Raw genomic sequence first — 16,137 nt, 5'->3', positions numbered from 1 at the left:
GTGTATGGCTGTATATATGTGCTTTCCGTGTGCCGGGAAATAAATGTGCTTTGTGTGAACTGTTTTCCAGTTTCGCTTCGTCTTTTCTTTATTGACCCTCCATCCTGCTTCACGTAAAGGGTTCGTAGCGGGCTTAATAAGCCCGATAATTAATCGGAACCGTCGAGGCCGATGATAACACCGCTCGGTTATCACTGTAGCACGGAACGGACCGCTTAAGCAGTTCGTGTCCGGAGTTGGCCTGTGGCGTGGTACGACCGCCCGGTCGACCATCCGCGCAGGTACTTAGGTAGATAGAATTTGGCAAGCAACTCTCTCCTGCGCGGGTGGGCAATTGGCACGTCGTGGTGGGGTTAACCCCCCACCCGTGACTAGCTCCCGGCGTTGTTCCGAGAGGGTCACGACTGATAAAGAAACCCACATATTTCCGTTGGGCACTCAAGGTCCGCCAGAAACCCCCTTCTGGTAAAACTACCAAAATCATGAATCACTTGTCACCTTCACTCTTTCATTCCTCTTTTTTTCCCCGCCTTTGGAACAAACTCCCACACTCTCTCCAATCCCATTCTTCCCTCCAGGTCTTCAAAACAGCTGTTCACCACCATCTTTATCTTCCCCCATCCAAAACCATTCTGTTTTTCTAACCCTGCTAATCCACCAAAAACCCACCTCCTTCAAATTCCATACTTTCCTTCCTGAAAGTCCCTGTCATGTAAGGACCTGAAAGTCCCTGTAGTGTCCATCTTGTTTACCCTGTGTACCCTGCTCAATCCTTCTCCCTTCCACAGATCTCCTCATGTCTCTGTTCCCACTGTTTTTTCCTTCCCTCTCCCACCCCTCTTGTTTCCTGCTCCCCTTGTTGTACGTTATGTGTTTAGCTTTCATACGAGCCTCCACTGTGTATTCAAAAAAAAAAAATTAAAAATTAATTAAAAACCCTCACTCTCGGTACTCATCCTTCCTTGTTGTACCAAACTGCTCCTGGACAGTGGCGAAAGTTCTTTCAAACCTCCACTCTGTCTCTGCAACTTTTGCACATCCTCTCTCTGCCCTTTTTACTCTGTCATTTGTGCTCGGTCACTTTCCATCTGCTTGGAAATCAGCCAACATCACTGCATTACATAAAAAAGGTGCAAAAACTGATCCCCTGAACTACAGACCTATCAGCTTAGTTCCAATCATCAGCAAAGTCATGGGAATCCATCATCACAGTTCACATGAAATACTTCCTTTTCTCTAACAACTTCATCTTAGATCACCAATTTGGTTTCAGACCAGATCACTCCACCTTGGACATGCTGCTTCAACTCACTCAACAATGGATGGAGGCCCTTAATGTCAGACATGAGATCAGGGCCATCTCTATGGACATATCTTGTGCTTTTGATGCAGTCTGGCATCCTGCCTTCCTCTCCAAACAGTCTGCTTATGGCATCCAAGGCTGACTGCACACATGGCTTAGTGACATCCACTACGCTCGTAGCCAATGTGTGGCTCTCAACGGAATCCTTTCATCTCCACTCCCTGTCAAGGATTGAGTGTCACAAGGTAGTGTTCTTGGCCCAATCCTCTTCCTGAACTTCATAAATAATTGCTCTTAATCTCTGGAAAATCCTCTTTATCTATTTGCTCATGACTCCACATTCTGCCATGACATCCCTCATCCTTCAGACAGGCAGCAATTTGGCTGATTAGCAATTATGCATATAATTGTCGGATTTGGCCTCTTTGGGATGTGTTGGGGAGCTAGTTTGGTCTTTGCTTGGATGTTTGGGTCATTAGGATTGCTTTTGCTTGGATGCATGGGTTAGTTCAGTTTGGTTTTGATAGGATATGTTGGTTAGTTGATGGTGTTTGGGCCCCATTGTTATGCTTGGGTCAGTTAGTCAGATTTTTGTCAATCAGTTTGTTAGGTTAATGAGGATAAAGCATGGGTAATGTTTGGCTTACTTCAGATATGCGAGTTATTAGCCCATCCCCCACATAGTGGGAAATGGGGTTTTGCCATCACTTCTGTGTGTCTGTCTGTCTGTCTGTCTGTGTCTGTTTGGGCAGTAACTTTTTGACCATTTGAGCATTTTCCATCAAATTTTCAACAAAGCTTTATTATGAAAATATGGAGAAAACAAATTAATAATTTGGTCAAAAGGTCAAAGGTCAGCTTGACGTAAAATCATCAATTTTCATCCAGTTGACCTGAAATTTGAATTATCATTTGTTTTCAAATTTTCAACACAGCTTTATTATCAGATTAGGTAGAAGACAAATTACTAATTAGGTCAAAAGGTCAAAGGTACTGCTTGGCAGACAGGCTTTGCATTTTCAGAATGCTTTCTAATTTTGCCATGTTTTGCTTCGTATACATCTTACCACAGTGCTGCTCATCACTGCCATCTCCACAATCATCGATGTGGTCGCACACATAAGCTTGTGGAATACATTCACCATTTGGACACTGCATCTCATGTAACTTGCACCTTTCCGCTGGCATTGGGAGAGGAAACGAGGAAATGAGAAAATTGAATTTGTTGGACCACAATTCTTATGAAAATAGATTTTGAATGCGACATTTTGTTTATACGCCAAAAATATAAAATTATCGTTCAACAACAAAGAGCACTTAAAATTTGATTTGCAAAAAAATTGAAATGTTGATGATTACATGAATTTTTTTTTTCAACAATGCAATCTTTGTATTATATTCACATCGATGCAAAACAAAATATTCCACGAACAGAACAAACGAATATCAAATATATCCAGCTTTGCAGATCAAGCACCCTTTTACAATGCGATCCTTTCGTGTCTTTTTTACATCTTCTCCACAAGAATGAGGCTCATGGAAGAGCTAGGTTAAATTGACAGTTGGGTAGCGGGGAAACATTTGGGCACAGCTAACAAGGCAACAGACGAAAAGGAAAAGGAGAGAGAGATCGGGAGAGAGAGAGAGAGAGAGAGAGAGAGAGAGAGAGAGAGAGAGAGAGAGAGAGAGAGATCGGGAGAGAGAGAGAGAGATCGGGAGAGAGAGAGAGAGATCGGGAGAGAGAGAGAGAGATCGAGAGAGATCGAGAGAGATCGAGAGAGATCGAGAGAGATCGAGAGAGAGAGAGAGAGAGAGAGAGAGAGAGAGAGAGAGAGAGAGAGAGAGAGAGATCGAGAGAGCGAGAGATCAAGAGAGAGCGAGAGAGATAGAGAGATAGAGAGAGAGCGAGAGAGATCGAGAGAGAGCGAGAGAGAGAGAGAGAGAGAGAGAGAGAGAGAGAGAGAGAGAGACAGAGAGAGAGAGATCGGGAGCAGACACTGAAACTAGCAAGTAGGAGGGTTGTGTTAGGATGGGTTAAGGGTGGTAATAAATATCACAAGTCAGTATGAGAGATGACATGAGGTGGCAGTGTACTTCCTGCTTGACGCCCTGGAGGGAAGAGTGGGAAAGAATGACCACTGGTTCCATAGGCGGGAGAAGTGATGAACAAAAGAGTTGAGGTGTGCAGTCAGCCTAGATTTTGGAAATTTAACCAGGAGGAAGTTACTGGAAGAATGTGTGCATTGTGGAGCTGCTGGGGATGGTCGGAGGACTGAGAGAGTAGAGGAAGCAATACCTGAGGAGTGCCAGTAAAAATGAGAAATGTCAATGTTCTTTAAGGTCGATGCTGAAATACCTTTTCCTGAATAATTTTTCATTTCTTTGCAGTATTACCATATACAGCATGCCACTTCACATGCAACACACCCTCTGATCAGAGAAATGTTTTGTTTGTTGAAGAGCATCTTCAAGGAAGTGCGTGTCGAATGACTGCCACGGAAGGGTCAAGGGTGATGCTGATGTAAAGAAACCTGTTCTTGATGAAAAATATATGTATATAACTTGGCCTAAATTGTTTTCTATCCTTTGCTGAGCTGTTGCACATATTGAAGGATGTTTCGGATTAAATTATGTACAAATCATTCAACTTCAGATTTGTCTTGATCTTCTTTCATATGCAGCACAAAGTTATGGGGTAGCATCATCGGCTGAGGCATGGCTGTGCCACTGATGCAATCAATGCCCTCCATAGGTTAGGATACAAATTTGTAATTTGGCCAGGGTGCCGGCATTGGCTTCTCTACTCTTTGCGAAGGACACCGTGAGATCTTTATCAACCATCAACTAATACCTGCTGATGAGATACCCAGTTACAGCACACACACATTGATGAATCACCCTGCCTGTGAAACACCAGGATGACAATTTATAGTTTTATAGTTGGACTGAGAATCGAACCCAGACTAGACAACTTCGAGGTGAGTGTGCATACCTCTAAGGCATCACGCCAGACCAATAAACTTCAGATGACATAATTCATTTCCATTAAGATTGCCTCAGTTGTGAATGCTCCAAGATGTTTAGAAATAACATGAACATTGCAGAGAAAAAACATTCAGGAAACAAATGAACTTATTGGAGACTTTCCATATCTCACAGAGCAAGGCTGTACACTGTAGGATGAGAAGAAATTGACATTATACTGACAATTAAGCACTTGGCCTTCAGAATCAAACGCATTCATTCCACACCAGCTCAACCACCTGCAATGGAGGATCAATCACAGCACAGTTCACGACCCATTAATGGCTGGTACTCATGCCAATGAAAAGGGAGAGTACGTGTTGGTGTCTGCTATGTTCATGTGGCATCTGTCCAATAGTTCCGAGAGCATTATAAATTTATAAGCTATAACTGTTCACAAGGTAATTAATTATATTAAGAGGATTTGCCGTATTAGAACCTTGTGAACAATTTGTATTTTTATTTGAACCCTTTTTAAAGTATATTTTGTGAAGTGGTGTTTGAGTGTGTCCACCATGTCACAGCTCAACGGAACACAGCCCGAGTTAAGTGTCTTTCATGCAACCTTTGTTGAAATCCTTTTTTTTTTTTGTATACCTTGTCGAGGCTCGTATGAGAGCTAACACATAACTCACAGCAAGGGGGCATGAGACAAGAGGGGCGGGAGTGGAAGGGACAGAACAGTGGGGAACAGACACATTAGGTGAACTGTGGAAGGGAGAGGGATGGGGATGGGACGGGGAACATGGCGAGGAGAAGATGGACATTACAGGGACTTTCAGGAAGGAAAGCAGGGGAATTGAAGGAAGTGGGCTTGGGTGGATTATCGGGGGTAGAAAAGATCGAGGATTTGGATGGGGGAAGATAAGAGGTGGTGGTGAACTGCTGTTTTGAAAGCCTGGAGGGAAGAATGGGAAAGAATAGAGTGAGGAAGTTTATTCCAAAGGTGGGAAAAAAGACGAATGAAAGAGTGAAGGTGAGCAGTGATTTGTGATTTTGGTAGTTTTACCAGAAGGGGGTTGTTGGCGGACCTTGAGCGCCCTGTGGAAATGTGGTGGGGAGAAATCGCAGAGAGAGCAGGGGGGGGCAAGGCTGGAGAGGAGTCGGTAGAAGACAGAAAGACCACCGACCAACCTGCGGTGATTGAGTGAGAGGTCCAAAGACTCAGCTTCATTGCGGGAGATGCCGATGATCTTAAATGCTCTGGTTTCGACAGCGTGAAGCTGAGAAAGGTGGGAGGCAGGAGCACCAGCCCAGAGGGGAGAGCAGTACTCCATCAGGCTATGGACAAAAGCTTTGTAAGTGGTCAGGAGCTCAAGAGGGCCGAGGAAGGACTTTGCACGACGGAGGATTCCAAGTCGGCGACTGGCTTTTGAGGCAAGGTTGGAAATGTGACTTTCCCAGGAAAAGTCATGGCAGATAGTGAGACCCAGAAGCTTGAAAGAAAAGACTTCTTCCAGAGGATTGTTGAGAAAGTGGATGGGGGGTTTTCTAAATGGTCCTTTCGAAGAGACATTGTGAGAGTGTGAGATTTGTCTGGATTGAAAGACATGTTCCACGTATTGGACCAGTTTGTGATTTTATCCAGATCTGCAGTGAGCGAAGAAGCTGCTGCTTGCCGGTCTGAGGGATGACAGATGGTACGGCAGAGGGTGAAGTCATCGACAAAGAGAAATAGAGGATTTTCCAGAGAGTCCGAGAGATCATTGATGAAAACCAGAAAAAGAACAGGGCCCAGAACGCTACCTTGAGGAACTCCAGCCTGCACAGGAAGAGGGGATGAAAAAACTCCATTTAGGGCCACACATTGACTGCGACAGGAGAGGAAGTTTGCGAGCCATGAGTGGAGATGGCCTTGAATACCATGGGAAGAGAGTTTGGTGAGTAGTGCAGGGTTCCAGACTGTGTCAAAAGCACGTGATATGTCCAGGGATATGGCTCGGATTTCCTGTCTGGCATTGAGGACCTCCATCCATTGATGGGAGAGCAGAAGCAGCATATCCAGGGTAGAGTGACCTTGTCTGAAACCAAATTGATGATCGGAAATCAAGCCATTGGAGAAGAGGAAGGATTTCATGTCTGAAGCGATGATGGATTCAATAACCTTGCTGATGATTGGGAGAAGGCTGATTGGTCTGTAGTTACAGGGATCTGTTTTTGCACCTTTTTTTATGCAGGGCAGTGATGTTAGCAGATTTCCAAGCAGATGGCAGATGACCTTGGGCAAATGAGAGGGTGAATAGAACAGAGAGAGGGTGAGCAAGAGCAGAAGAGCAGGCTTTGAGGACACGTGGGCTGATACCGTCTGGACCGGTTGCAGAATCTGACTCGAGGTTTGAAAGCAAGCTCTCCACCTTGTCAGGAGAAAAGGATATAGAGTCCAGGGACAGTTGGGTGCGACTGGGTAAAGTGGATAGAGAAAGTGATGGGTTTAGGACACAAGATTTAGCTGCAAACACCGAGTTGAGACATTCAGCTTTATCACGTATGGTATCAGCAGTGCGGCCATTTGAGGTAAGGGAGGGGATGGAGGGGGAACATACACCAGAAACAGATTTGATTAAACGCCACCAGGATTTTGAGGAGGGAGAGAGGTTTGAGAGTTCAGACTTGAGATGAGAAAGATGTTGTTTTCTGGCTCTCCTGAGGGTAGATACACACTTGTTCCAAGCTTTATGGAAGGAACTGAGATTGCCCTCAGTTGGGTTTGCTTTCCATGAGGCAAAGGCAAGTTGTTTCAGGACAACTGCCTCGCCACAAGCTTCAGTAAACCCAGGGCGGGAGGAAGGGAAGGACAACTGAACACGAGAGGGGATAAATCTGTGCATGAGGGAGAGCAAGTTTCTTTGAAAGAATTCCCAGGATGAGTTGATGTTTGAGAAAGTAGTGATAGGAGACCAGTCTGTAAGTTTGATGGCTGCTCGGAGACCCTGCCAGTCGGCTTGAGTGAAATGCCAGACTCGACGGCGCTGAGGTAGTTCTCTGATAACAGCCAGAGAGATGTCCACTTTGACAAGGACGTGGTCAGAAGAACCGATTGGAGCGAAGGAAGAGCAGCAGATATTGTCAGGGAAATTTGTCAAAATCAGATCCAGAAGAGATGGAGTACCATTGGTTGAGATCCGGGTCGGGAAGTTGACCGATTGAGTCAGTCCCAATGAGTCACAGAAAGCTTTTGCTGATGTCCCATGGCAGGTGAGAGAGGTACCCACACCTAGCCAACTGGCGTGATGACAATTGAAGTCACCACATAAGAGGAAGAGAGAGTTTGGATGAGAAGATAGAAGATGGTCCATGTTTTCGGAGAGTGAGGTGTAGATGGAGTCATCACTGTTCGGTGGACGGTACAGTACACATATAAACATGAGGTGGGAGTGGAGGGGAAGCCGAAGCCAGAGGTATTCCTGGGGGTGTGGGGGAGTGAGAGCAGTGCATGGAGAGTGAGGAATAGAGTCTTTGATGAAGAGAGCAACACCTCCACCAGGACGAGGCTCAGGTCTGTCATACCGTAAGAGGGAGTAACCAGGGAGAGATACTTGGGAGTCAGACACGTCTTGGGGGAGGAAAGTTTATGTTAGGCAGATTATGTCTGGTTTGTCAGTGGCAACCTGTAAGGAAAGATCTGAAAGGTTTGAGCGAAGGCCCCAGATATTTGAGGTCCACACTTTTAATGAAGAGGTAGGGGAGGAGGCTTTGGGTGCAGGAGGTGGAGGGGAGGGGGAGGGTAGGACAAGGGACGAGGGGGGGGAGGTAAGGAGGGTTGTTGAAAGAGTGTGGGGTATTGCAGAATAGCTAGGGGTGGGGGCCGAATGAGGAGGAGAAAAGGCTCTGTAGTGCTGGGGGAGAGGGGGACAAGAGATAAGGAAGAAGGCAGTTGAGGATTTGAGGAGGTGGAGTGAAGAGATGGAGGTGAGAGGGCAGTGGAGGGAGGCAGCTTGGTGGATGAGAGGGGGGCAACTTTGAGAAGGATGAGTGAGGGGGATGAAAGGTGGGAGAAAGGTGAGGGGGGAATTTTTGAGAGAGGTGAGAGGGAGGCTTGGAGGGAGAAGAGTGGGATGGTTGCTTTGAGAGTGAGAGTGAGGGGTGAGGGGGGTGAGTTGGCACTGAAGTTGGAAAAAAAAGAATGTTTGATGGAAAGCGAACATCCATGGCAAACTGTGGTTTTTAAAAGTTTTAGGTCAGAGATGCGATTTAACACAATTCTTGATGGATGCAATGAAGGCGAATTCAGAGAATGGAGAGAAGAAGCGCTGTAATAGTTCGATTTTTTTGGCAAGGAATGAAGGAGAGGTCGAAATGAGAGCAGTCTGTTAAAATAGCAGAAGAGTAGTGCATTGTGAAACAGTAAAGAGTACCACATGTGTGAGAGAGGAAGATGAAGCATTATAAGATCGTTTTTGTTGTTAATATTAATGATTGAGAGAGCGATTTGTTATTATTATATATTAATGCTTTTCAGAGCAGTAAACGGAATGCCAGGGATAAACTATATTAATATTATTAATATTAATGCTTTTCAGAGCAGTAAATGAAATGCCAGGGATTTGCCATCGATATCCAGCCAAATGGCAGAGAGGATCGCATCTCTCAGCCTTTAAGTTGGTAAAATTGTAAAAATAACAACAACTGTGCTGCATGGCTTAAACGTTTATCAATGATTGAATGAACATGTGTCAATGCTCTGGAGTTCGAATTAACTATATCTCTTTCCATTGAGCTTCATCATGTCTTCAATACGAGAGTGCTGGGAATTCCATGATTATATCAAGTGGCACGGATTTCAGGTTTATGGAATAAAAATAAACCAACACGTACATGTATGTGTCAATGGAATTGTTTTGTCACCCATTGGGGCTCATCAGATTGTAGCTGGTACCAAGTCGATCGAACCAGGTGCTGTAATTAATCTCTTGGCAGGTATTATCATTTACAAACCAAGATCTCACTCAAAGCACTTTAAAAACCATCTTTCTAATATTATGATTGCAGGTTTGCAGAGAAAAATATATCGTTATTTGCAATCAACAATTTTTTTTAACAATGCACGCCATCCATCAAAAGACGAACTTTTGCAATGCAAATTGCATGTCCAACAGAAGAAAACATCACATTGGATGACGTGATTAACCAGTGAATAATGTCAGCAAAAAGTAATTACTGCAATTGGTCTCATCGGAGCCATCCCTGCAATCAGAAGTGCCGTCGCACCACAGGGATGTATTCACACAGGCTCCACTCGCACATGCCAGCTGTGCACAAGTGTCATAATCTGAAAAAGGAAGGTGCACAACATGAGAAAGAGAAAAAATAATAAAATACACTGACAACGAAGAAAAGCATTTGATAATGGCTCAGAGCAAACACCAGTTTGCATGCTTCTCGATGTGTGACTGGCACAAGATGCTCCGTGGTGCAGCACCTCATGCAGACAGAGCACCAAACTCGAATGACTTATAATTCACTTTGTAATAAAGATACATTAAATAAAGTCAGATTTTATTTGATTACATTCGACTCACCGCACCCGTGCTCATCTGAACTATCCGGGCAGTCATCCGAATGGTCACAGCGAAAGAGCTCAGGGATGCAGTGCCCTGATGCGCAGGTGAACTCATGGATAGAACACGTCCTGCCAGCTGTGGGGAATACACAGTGCATCGTCTTGTAGTTCATTCATCAAAATCAAACTGTTGTTGTTGTTTTTTCGTATGTAGCCTGTGGCTGCTGGTTGAATGAAGAACTTTATACTGCCATCTGCCTTGGGTGCCAGGATTACAGGGTGAACTGCATTCACCGTCACTGCATTCAATGATGTCATTTTCGAGCATGTATTCAAACTCCTCATGGAGATGTTCTAACTTGCAGGATTCATCCTGTATGGGTGTAGTTTTACTGTCGTAGCATCTCCTACCTATACATCGTGATACGCTAAGTCAGTACGGCTGGGTGCATCTGTAAACAAGTGAGCATTGTCATGAATTAAGTCTGAGATGTGACCCTGCTGTTCAGATGTTAAATGACACAATTTCTGATCCAAGTGTAATATAACCTCAGTGTTAGTCAGCCTCAGACAGGCGTTGTCCCTAATGTCGTCTAACTTCACTTCATCACACATCTCATTTTGCTTCTGTGCATAAACTGCAGGTGAAACAGGTGTTGCTGAAAGCACACGTTCTCTGTCATGATCATTTTTATCATATTTAATTATGTGACACAGTCGTATCAGCTTGCGTCTGCCTGAAGTTTGAACAACATAATTAGTCTCACTGACTTTCTTTCAATTTGGTGAGGGTCCAACATACCGAGCCTGAAATGGTTGACCTGCAATTGGCAGCAACACCAAAACCTTACCATCAGGACTAAATTCCCTGTCCTTGGAATGTCCGGCATGTCAAGCTTTCATTTTGTCCCATGATATTTTTAAATTCTCTCTTGCTATTTCACGTGCCTTCGCCAGCCTATCTCTAAAATCAGACAAATAATCCAGCAAATGTAACTGTGACTTCTGGGTAAGCCACTGTTCCTTCAAAAGCTTCAAGAGACTTAAAAAATATGTCCAAACACTAGTTCAAAAGGACTGAATCTCAACGACTTCTGAACTGACTCACTGAGAGCAAACAGCAACAAGTGTACTCCATCACAATCCTTGTCACACTAAACCATGAAGTTCGAATCATGTTTTCCAAAGTCTGCTGGAACCTTTCCAAAGCGCCTTGTAACTCCGCCGGATGTTACGCACTTTACTTAACCTGTTTCACTCCCAAGTGGTGAAAAACTTGTTGGAAAAGATTTGACATTAAATTTGATTATTGATCAGATTGTTTGATCTTCGGTAAGCAAACAAGTGTAAATAACTTAACTAATGCCTTAACAATATTTGTTGCTGCAATTTTTTTGAGAGATATCACCTCTGCGAACCTCGTGGACACACACATAATCGTCAACATGTATTGATTACCTGCCTTAGTCTTTGACAAGGGACCAACACAATCAATGATAACCCGACTGAATGGTTCCTCAAAAGCTGGAATGGGTTTAATGGTGCCGAAGCAATCTTTTGATTTGGTTTCCCCACCATCTGCCACGAGTGACAAGTTTATAAAACTTCGCCACCTCACGTCACAAACCCCGCCAAAACAAATGTGTCAAAATTTTGTCACATGGTATATTCACTCCTCGGTGACCTGCCAACGGTACCTCGTGCGCTAAGCTCAAGATTTCATTCCATTGCAGTTGTGGAACAACAATTTGACAATCAATTTTCCATTCATCATCTGTTGATACCTAAAGTGGTCTTCACTTCCTCATTAATGCACTAACTTTATTATAGTAGTAAAATGGTACTTTGGTAGCCTCCTTCTCCATGAGACCTTTATTAAGCTAGCACTCTTAGCTCAGTATCCTTCATTTGCTTTTATATAAATCTCTCTCTTGTGAGAAAAGTTGGGTCTGATTGGCTACCAGATTCGTCTTCTGGTCCAAAAATATGACCATCATTTGCTTCACCAGCATTAAAATCATCATTGACCTAGGTCCGAGTCCATGAAAATTCCTTCTAAAGTGTACATGGGTTATAAGTCCACGTGTTTTTTTCACTCCTCTCTCTTCACAACGCTCCCTAGACTTACGAGTCACTAAACATGATGGAAATAGATTAGGAATCTCCTCTCTCTGCTCCGTGTTACTCTGCAATCAGTTCATCCACCACCTGTGGATTAATCGAGACTCTACCACCGGCTAAATCATTTCCGATGACAAAAGAAATGCCTTCCACTGTAAGAGTAGACTGTAAGCCTATAGTCACAAGTCCAGATACCAACTCCGACTCTAAGTTAACCACCCAAAGAGGTGCATTAACAAAAACCACCATCTCCTTAGAGCAGTGCAATGGTACCAGTCGCCATTCTCTTTGATAGTGGCAAAATGCTCTCTAGCATTAAGGACTGAGATGTCACTGTGTCGCTCAATATTTTAACAGGTCGCTAATTTGCATTGTCGCTTTCAGCTGACACAAAACCCTTTGTAATGAAAGGCTCATAACCCTCATAAATAACGTCTGAATCTGGCGCCACCTCCTTCTTGGATGACCCTTAAATGGTCACTGTCCACAATGGGCAGTTTCGAGCATTAACAAGTGCAGTCGAAGCACCTTTTACTTGCTGATTACTTTGGTTTCTTTCCACCAAATGACAATGATACCTTATACTATATGTCCTTTCCTCTTGCAATAAGAATAAGTCTGCACGAATGGATAATTTTCTTATCTGTGGTCATTCTCTGAACACCATGAAAATTTCCTTTCCAGTCAGAAGGCTTTGAATAATCCCACTTGGCATGTGAGTTTTCCAGAAAACCTTGAGGTCCTACTCCCAGACGAGGTATACTGTAACTCTCCAGGTTACTTTTATTTGAGAAACCCGGGTTGTGAAAATAGAATTTCTGAGTCAAAGCATAATCGTCAGTTATTGTTGCTACAGTGTGCAATTAGTCCACCTTTCGTTCCTCCAAATATGTCCGAATGTCAAAATAAATGCATGCACTGCATAAACTCCCCAACTAACATCAACTGCCTTAATCTGTCAAATTTGTTCACAATTTCCTTGGAAGTGGACCACCGATCAAACAAAGTCTCTTTTTCCAAGCAAATTCCACATGAGTTTCACCATCTTACCTCCTTCACTGCCTGAACTTCTGCCTGTTAGTCGCTGGAACCAATTAATAGTTTTTAAGAGAAGCAGTTTTCCCCCATCAGATTCTGTGTCATCAGATTGACACTTGAAATTTGAAGACGATTTATATTTCAGGTCACTGATTTCAAGGAGCCAATTATTTTTGAGGTCAACATGGACCAAAATGTTAACATCGGCAAAAGGACAACAACTGAAGTGAAATTTCTAAATTCCTCAATTTTCATCCGATTGACTTGAAATTTGAAAAGGATATACATTTCAGGTCAATGAATTCAACCACCAATTATTTGTGAGGTCAAATTTGTTTTATGGATTTTGCAAGTATCGTGCTCTGGACGACGTCGCCTTCATGTTATTCTGTCTGTCTGTCTGTCTGTTTATCGCCTCCAGGTCACAATTTTAAACTAATCTTCACGAAATTTCAACACATGGTAGAGTTTGTCAAAAGGAACAAGTCTATTGATTTTGAGGTCAAAAGGTCAACATAGGCCAAAGGTCAACAGCTTAGGAGAGATTTCTAAAATCTTCAATTTCAATCCAATTGACTTGGAATTTGAAGAGGATTTATATTTCAGGTCAATAAATTGAACCAATGACATATTTTTGAGGTCAACTGAGACCAAAAGGTCAACATAGGCCCAAGGTCAACAACTAAGGTGGTATTTCTAAAATCCTCAATTTTCATCTCATTGACTTGAAATTTGAAGAGGATTTATATGCCAGGTCACTGAATTCAACCAATGAATTAGTTTGTATGTCAACATGGAATGAAAGGTCAACATAGGCCCAAGGTCAACAACTAAGGAGGTATTTCTAAAATCCTCAATTTTCATCTCATTGACTTGAAATTTGAAGAGGATTTGCATGTCAGGTCACTGAATTCAACCACCAAAATTTTTCGAGATCAACATAGGCCGAATTTCTGAAATTGACAATTTTCATCCGATTCAGTTGAAATTTGAAGTGGAGTTGCACATTTGGTCATTGAATTCAACCACCAATTATTTTTTAGGTCAAATTTATTTTATGGATTTTGCAAGTATCGTGCTCTGCACAACGTCGTCTTCTTGTTTGTCGGTTTGTCTGTTTGTGTTCTGGATATCTGAAAAAGTTGTGGATGGATCAGGATTAAATTTGGTGGACAGGTTGGGTATGTGACAAGGATGAACTGATTGTCCAGCTTTTCCATTACCCTTGATGTGTGTATGTCTGTATATGCAATAGCTATTTTATATCCATCCATGCATCCATTAGGACCATACTCTGTGCAGAGGATTTGTGCTGCCTAAGCAGTCTCCTTGGCTATTGGGTACAATCCTGGATGGGTCGCCACTCGAACACAGGATACCAGCAAGCTGGCACTCATTTGCCAACCTCAGAAGGATAACAGGCAGAGTCAACCCCACCTGGTATTAATTCAACTGTTGAGTAGGATTTGAACTCAGGATCCGAGGATACCAAGCCAACCACCCTAACCATTAAGCCAACACCAGACATATTTTATATCAATGAATGAAAATGGTAATATGGTGATCACAAATTAAGTGAATTTTCATATAAACTCATGGAGACAAAATTCTGGATTCACATCATTATGGAGTGCTTCCCTTTTCCCAAATCCAAACTATTATTTGATTCTACGTTCAATTTGAGACAGATTTAAAGGGGATCATGTGAAAAATCATTCAATTTGTTTTCAAAACTTTCACCCTTCCAATTGCTTTTCTTCTGCTTCTTTGTACATGAAAATGTTGGCCCCTTGAGAAGTTACCTTTCGTTTACTCAGATTAATTACCAAATGTAAAAGTTTCATATATTGAGAAATGGTCGGCAAGCACGCTTTGGCCCCATACAAGCTTCTCACCAAACTACTATCAACTTCGATAAAATAAAAGTTATTTTGTTTGACACTTACGGCATCTTTGGTGTTCATCAGATGCATCATCACAATCGTCTTCCCCATCGCAGACAAAGCTCTGAGAGATGCACGTGTGGTCAGTGACACAGGAAAACTGTGTGGCTGCGCATGACGGAAAAGCTACGGTGGTTGAAGTAAAATATAAAAAAGAAACCAGTACGCAGTCAACAATAAATATGACCAAGCTGTGAACAATATTATAGAGCCTTGATCTACTTCTTGAATAGAGGAAATGGAGTCCAACATGCAAATATTACTAAAAACAATGATATACTGATAAAATAAGCTCGAAAAATAACTGAATAATTTCAACAATATATACCAAATATACATAGTCCGGCAGATATGTGGAAAAAATGTGCCTTTAGTGATACAAGCATGAAATTTGGCACACTGCTAGAGCAGTATCTTACAAAGATTTTTCGATATAGGGACATTCCAGATTCTTCCCAGAGCCAAAATGGCGGCCATTTTACAAAATAGCCGATTTTGTGTTGTACAAGGAGGATACATGTGGATACAACTATATTTAAGAAGCATACCAGTGGTTCTATTTAACTAAATATAGATTCTAGTAAATAAGAAATAGCAAATAAAGGTGACAAAGCATGAATAAACCATTTATTTGGTCATTTTTGGTGCATTTTTGCACTTTTGGATGGTTTTCTACAACAAACTCTTCAAAAAACTGTTATCAAGCACCATGGAATGACTGTTGTTCATTTAACACTCTTGAACTCAGAGGAAGTGCTTCTGTTTGATCCTAACATCAACTTACAGAGTCAAAATTATACAGTGGAACCTCTAGATCCAGGTAACAGAGTCTACTATGATGCATGGATACATGTGTACATGTTACATAATTATCATCTGTGATCTCTCTTGTCCCAGTTCTACTTTCTTGTACACTCCCCACCACAGTGACATAGAGCTGTGCACTGGAGTGCAGCCTTGACACACTTGCACTGTCCTCTGCATCCCTTTTTGCAGCCACACCTTAGTAGTTGCCGACATGCCTCAGTTGCCTCTGGAAGGGTTGTCCAGTATATGTCCCAGCCATTATCGGTGTGAACCCACCCCCAGTCACTGGGCGATGGGAGCTCTGGTGTGGACACCATCATCTGGCCCCAACAGTAGCCGGCTTGGTAGGTAGCTCTCTTGATGTGCTGTTTCAGGGCTTTACGAGTTGGTGGGAGAGCATC

General features: G+C 42.8%; 1 protein-coding gene across 3 annotated transcripts in view; it reads right to left on the bottom strand.

The window, feature by feature from the left end:
* The window catches only part of LRP2 (LDL receptor related protein 2), a 350,948-nt gene that overhangs the window by 316,031 nt on the left and 18,780 nt on the right, over positions 1 to 16,137 (bottom strand). For all 3 annotated transcript variants that reach the window (XM_085883670.1, XM_085883668.1, XM_085883669.1), the window contains exons 3-6: positions 14,933 to 15,055; positions 9,847 to 9,963; positions 9,486 to 9,596; positions 2,371 to 2,484 (exon numbers count right to left, since the gene is read on the bottom strand). In XM_085883670.1, the coding sequence (XP_085739796.1) occupies positions 2,371 to 2,484; positions 9,486 to 9,596; positions 9,847 to 9,963; positions 14,933 to 15,055 (465 nt within the window). The remainder of the gene's footprint in view (positions 1 to 2,370; positions 2,485 to 9,485; positions 9,597 to 9,846; positions 9,964 to 14,932; positions 15,056 to 16,137) is intronic.

This window comes from Eptatretus burgeri, chromosome 1, assembly GCF_056783735.1.
Source record: "Eptatretus burgeri isolate ZD-2024b chromosome 1, Ebu_testis_v1, whole genome shotgun sequence".
Classification (NCBI taxonomy): Eukaryota; Metazoa; Chordata; class Myxini; order Myxiniformes; family Myxinidae; genus Eptatretus; species Eptatretus burgeri.
The sequence above is the reverse complement of the archived record's forward strand: the minus strand, read 5'-3'. Positions and strand labels throughout refer to the sequence as shown.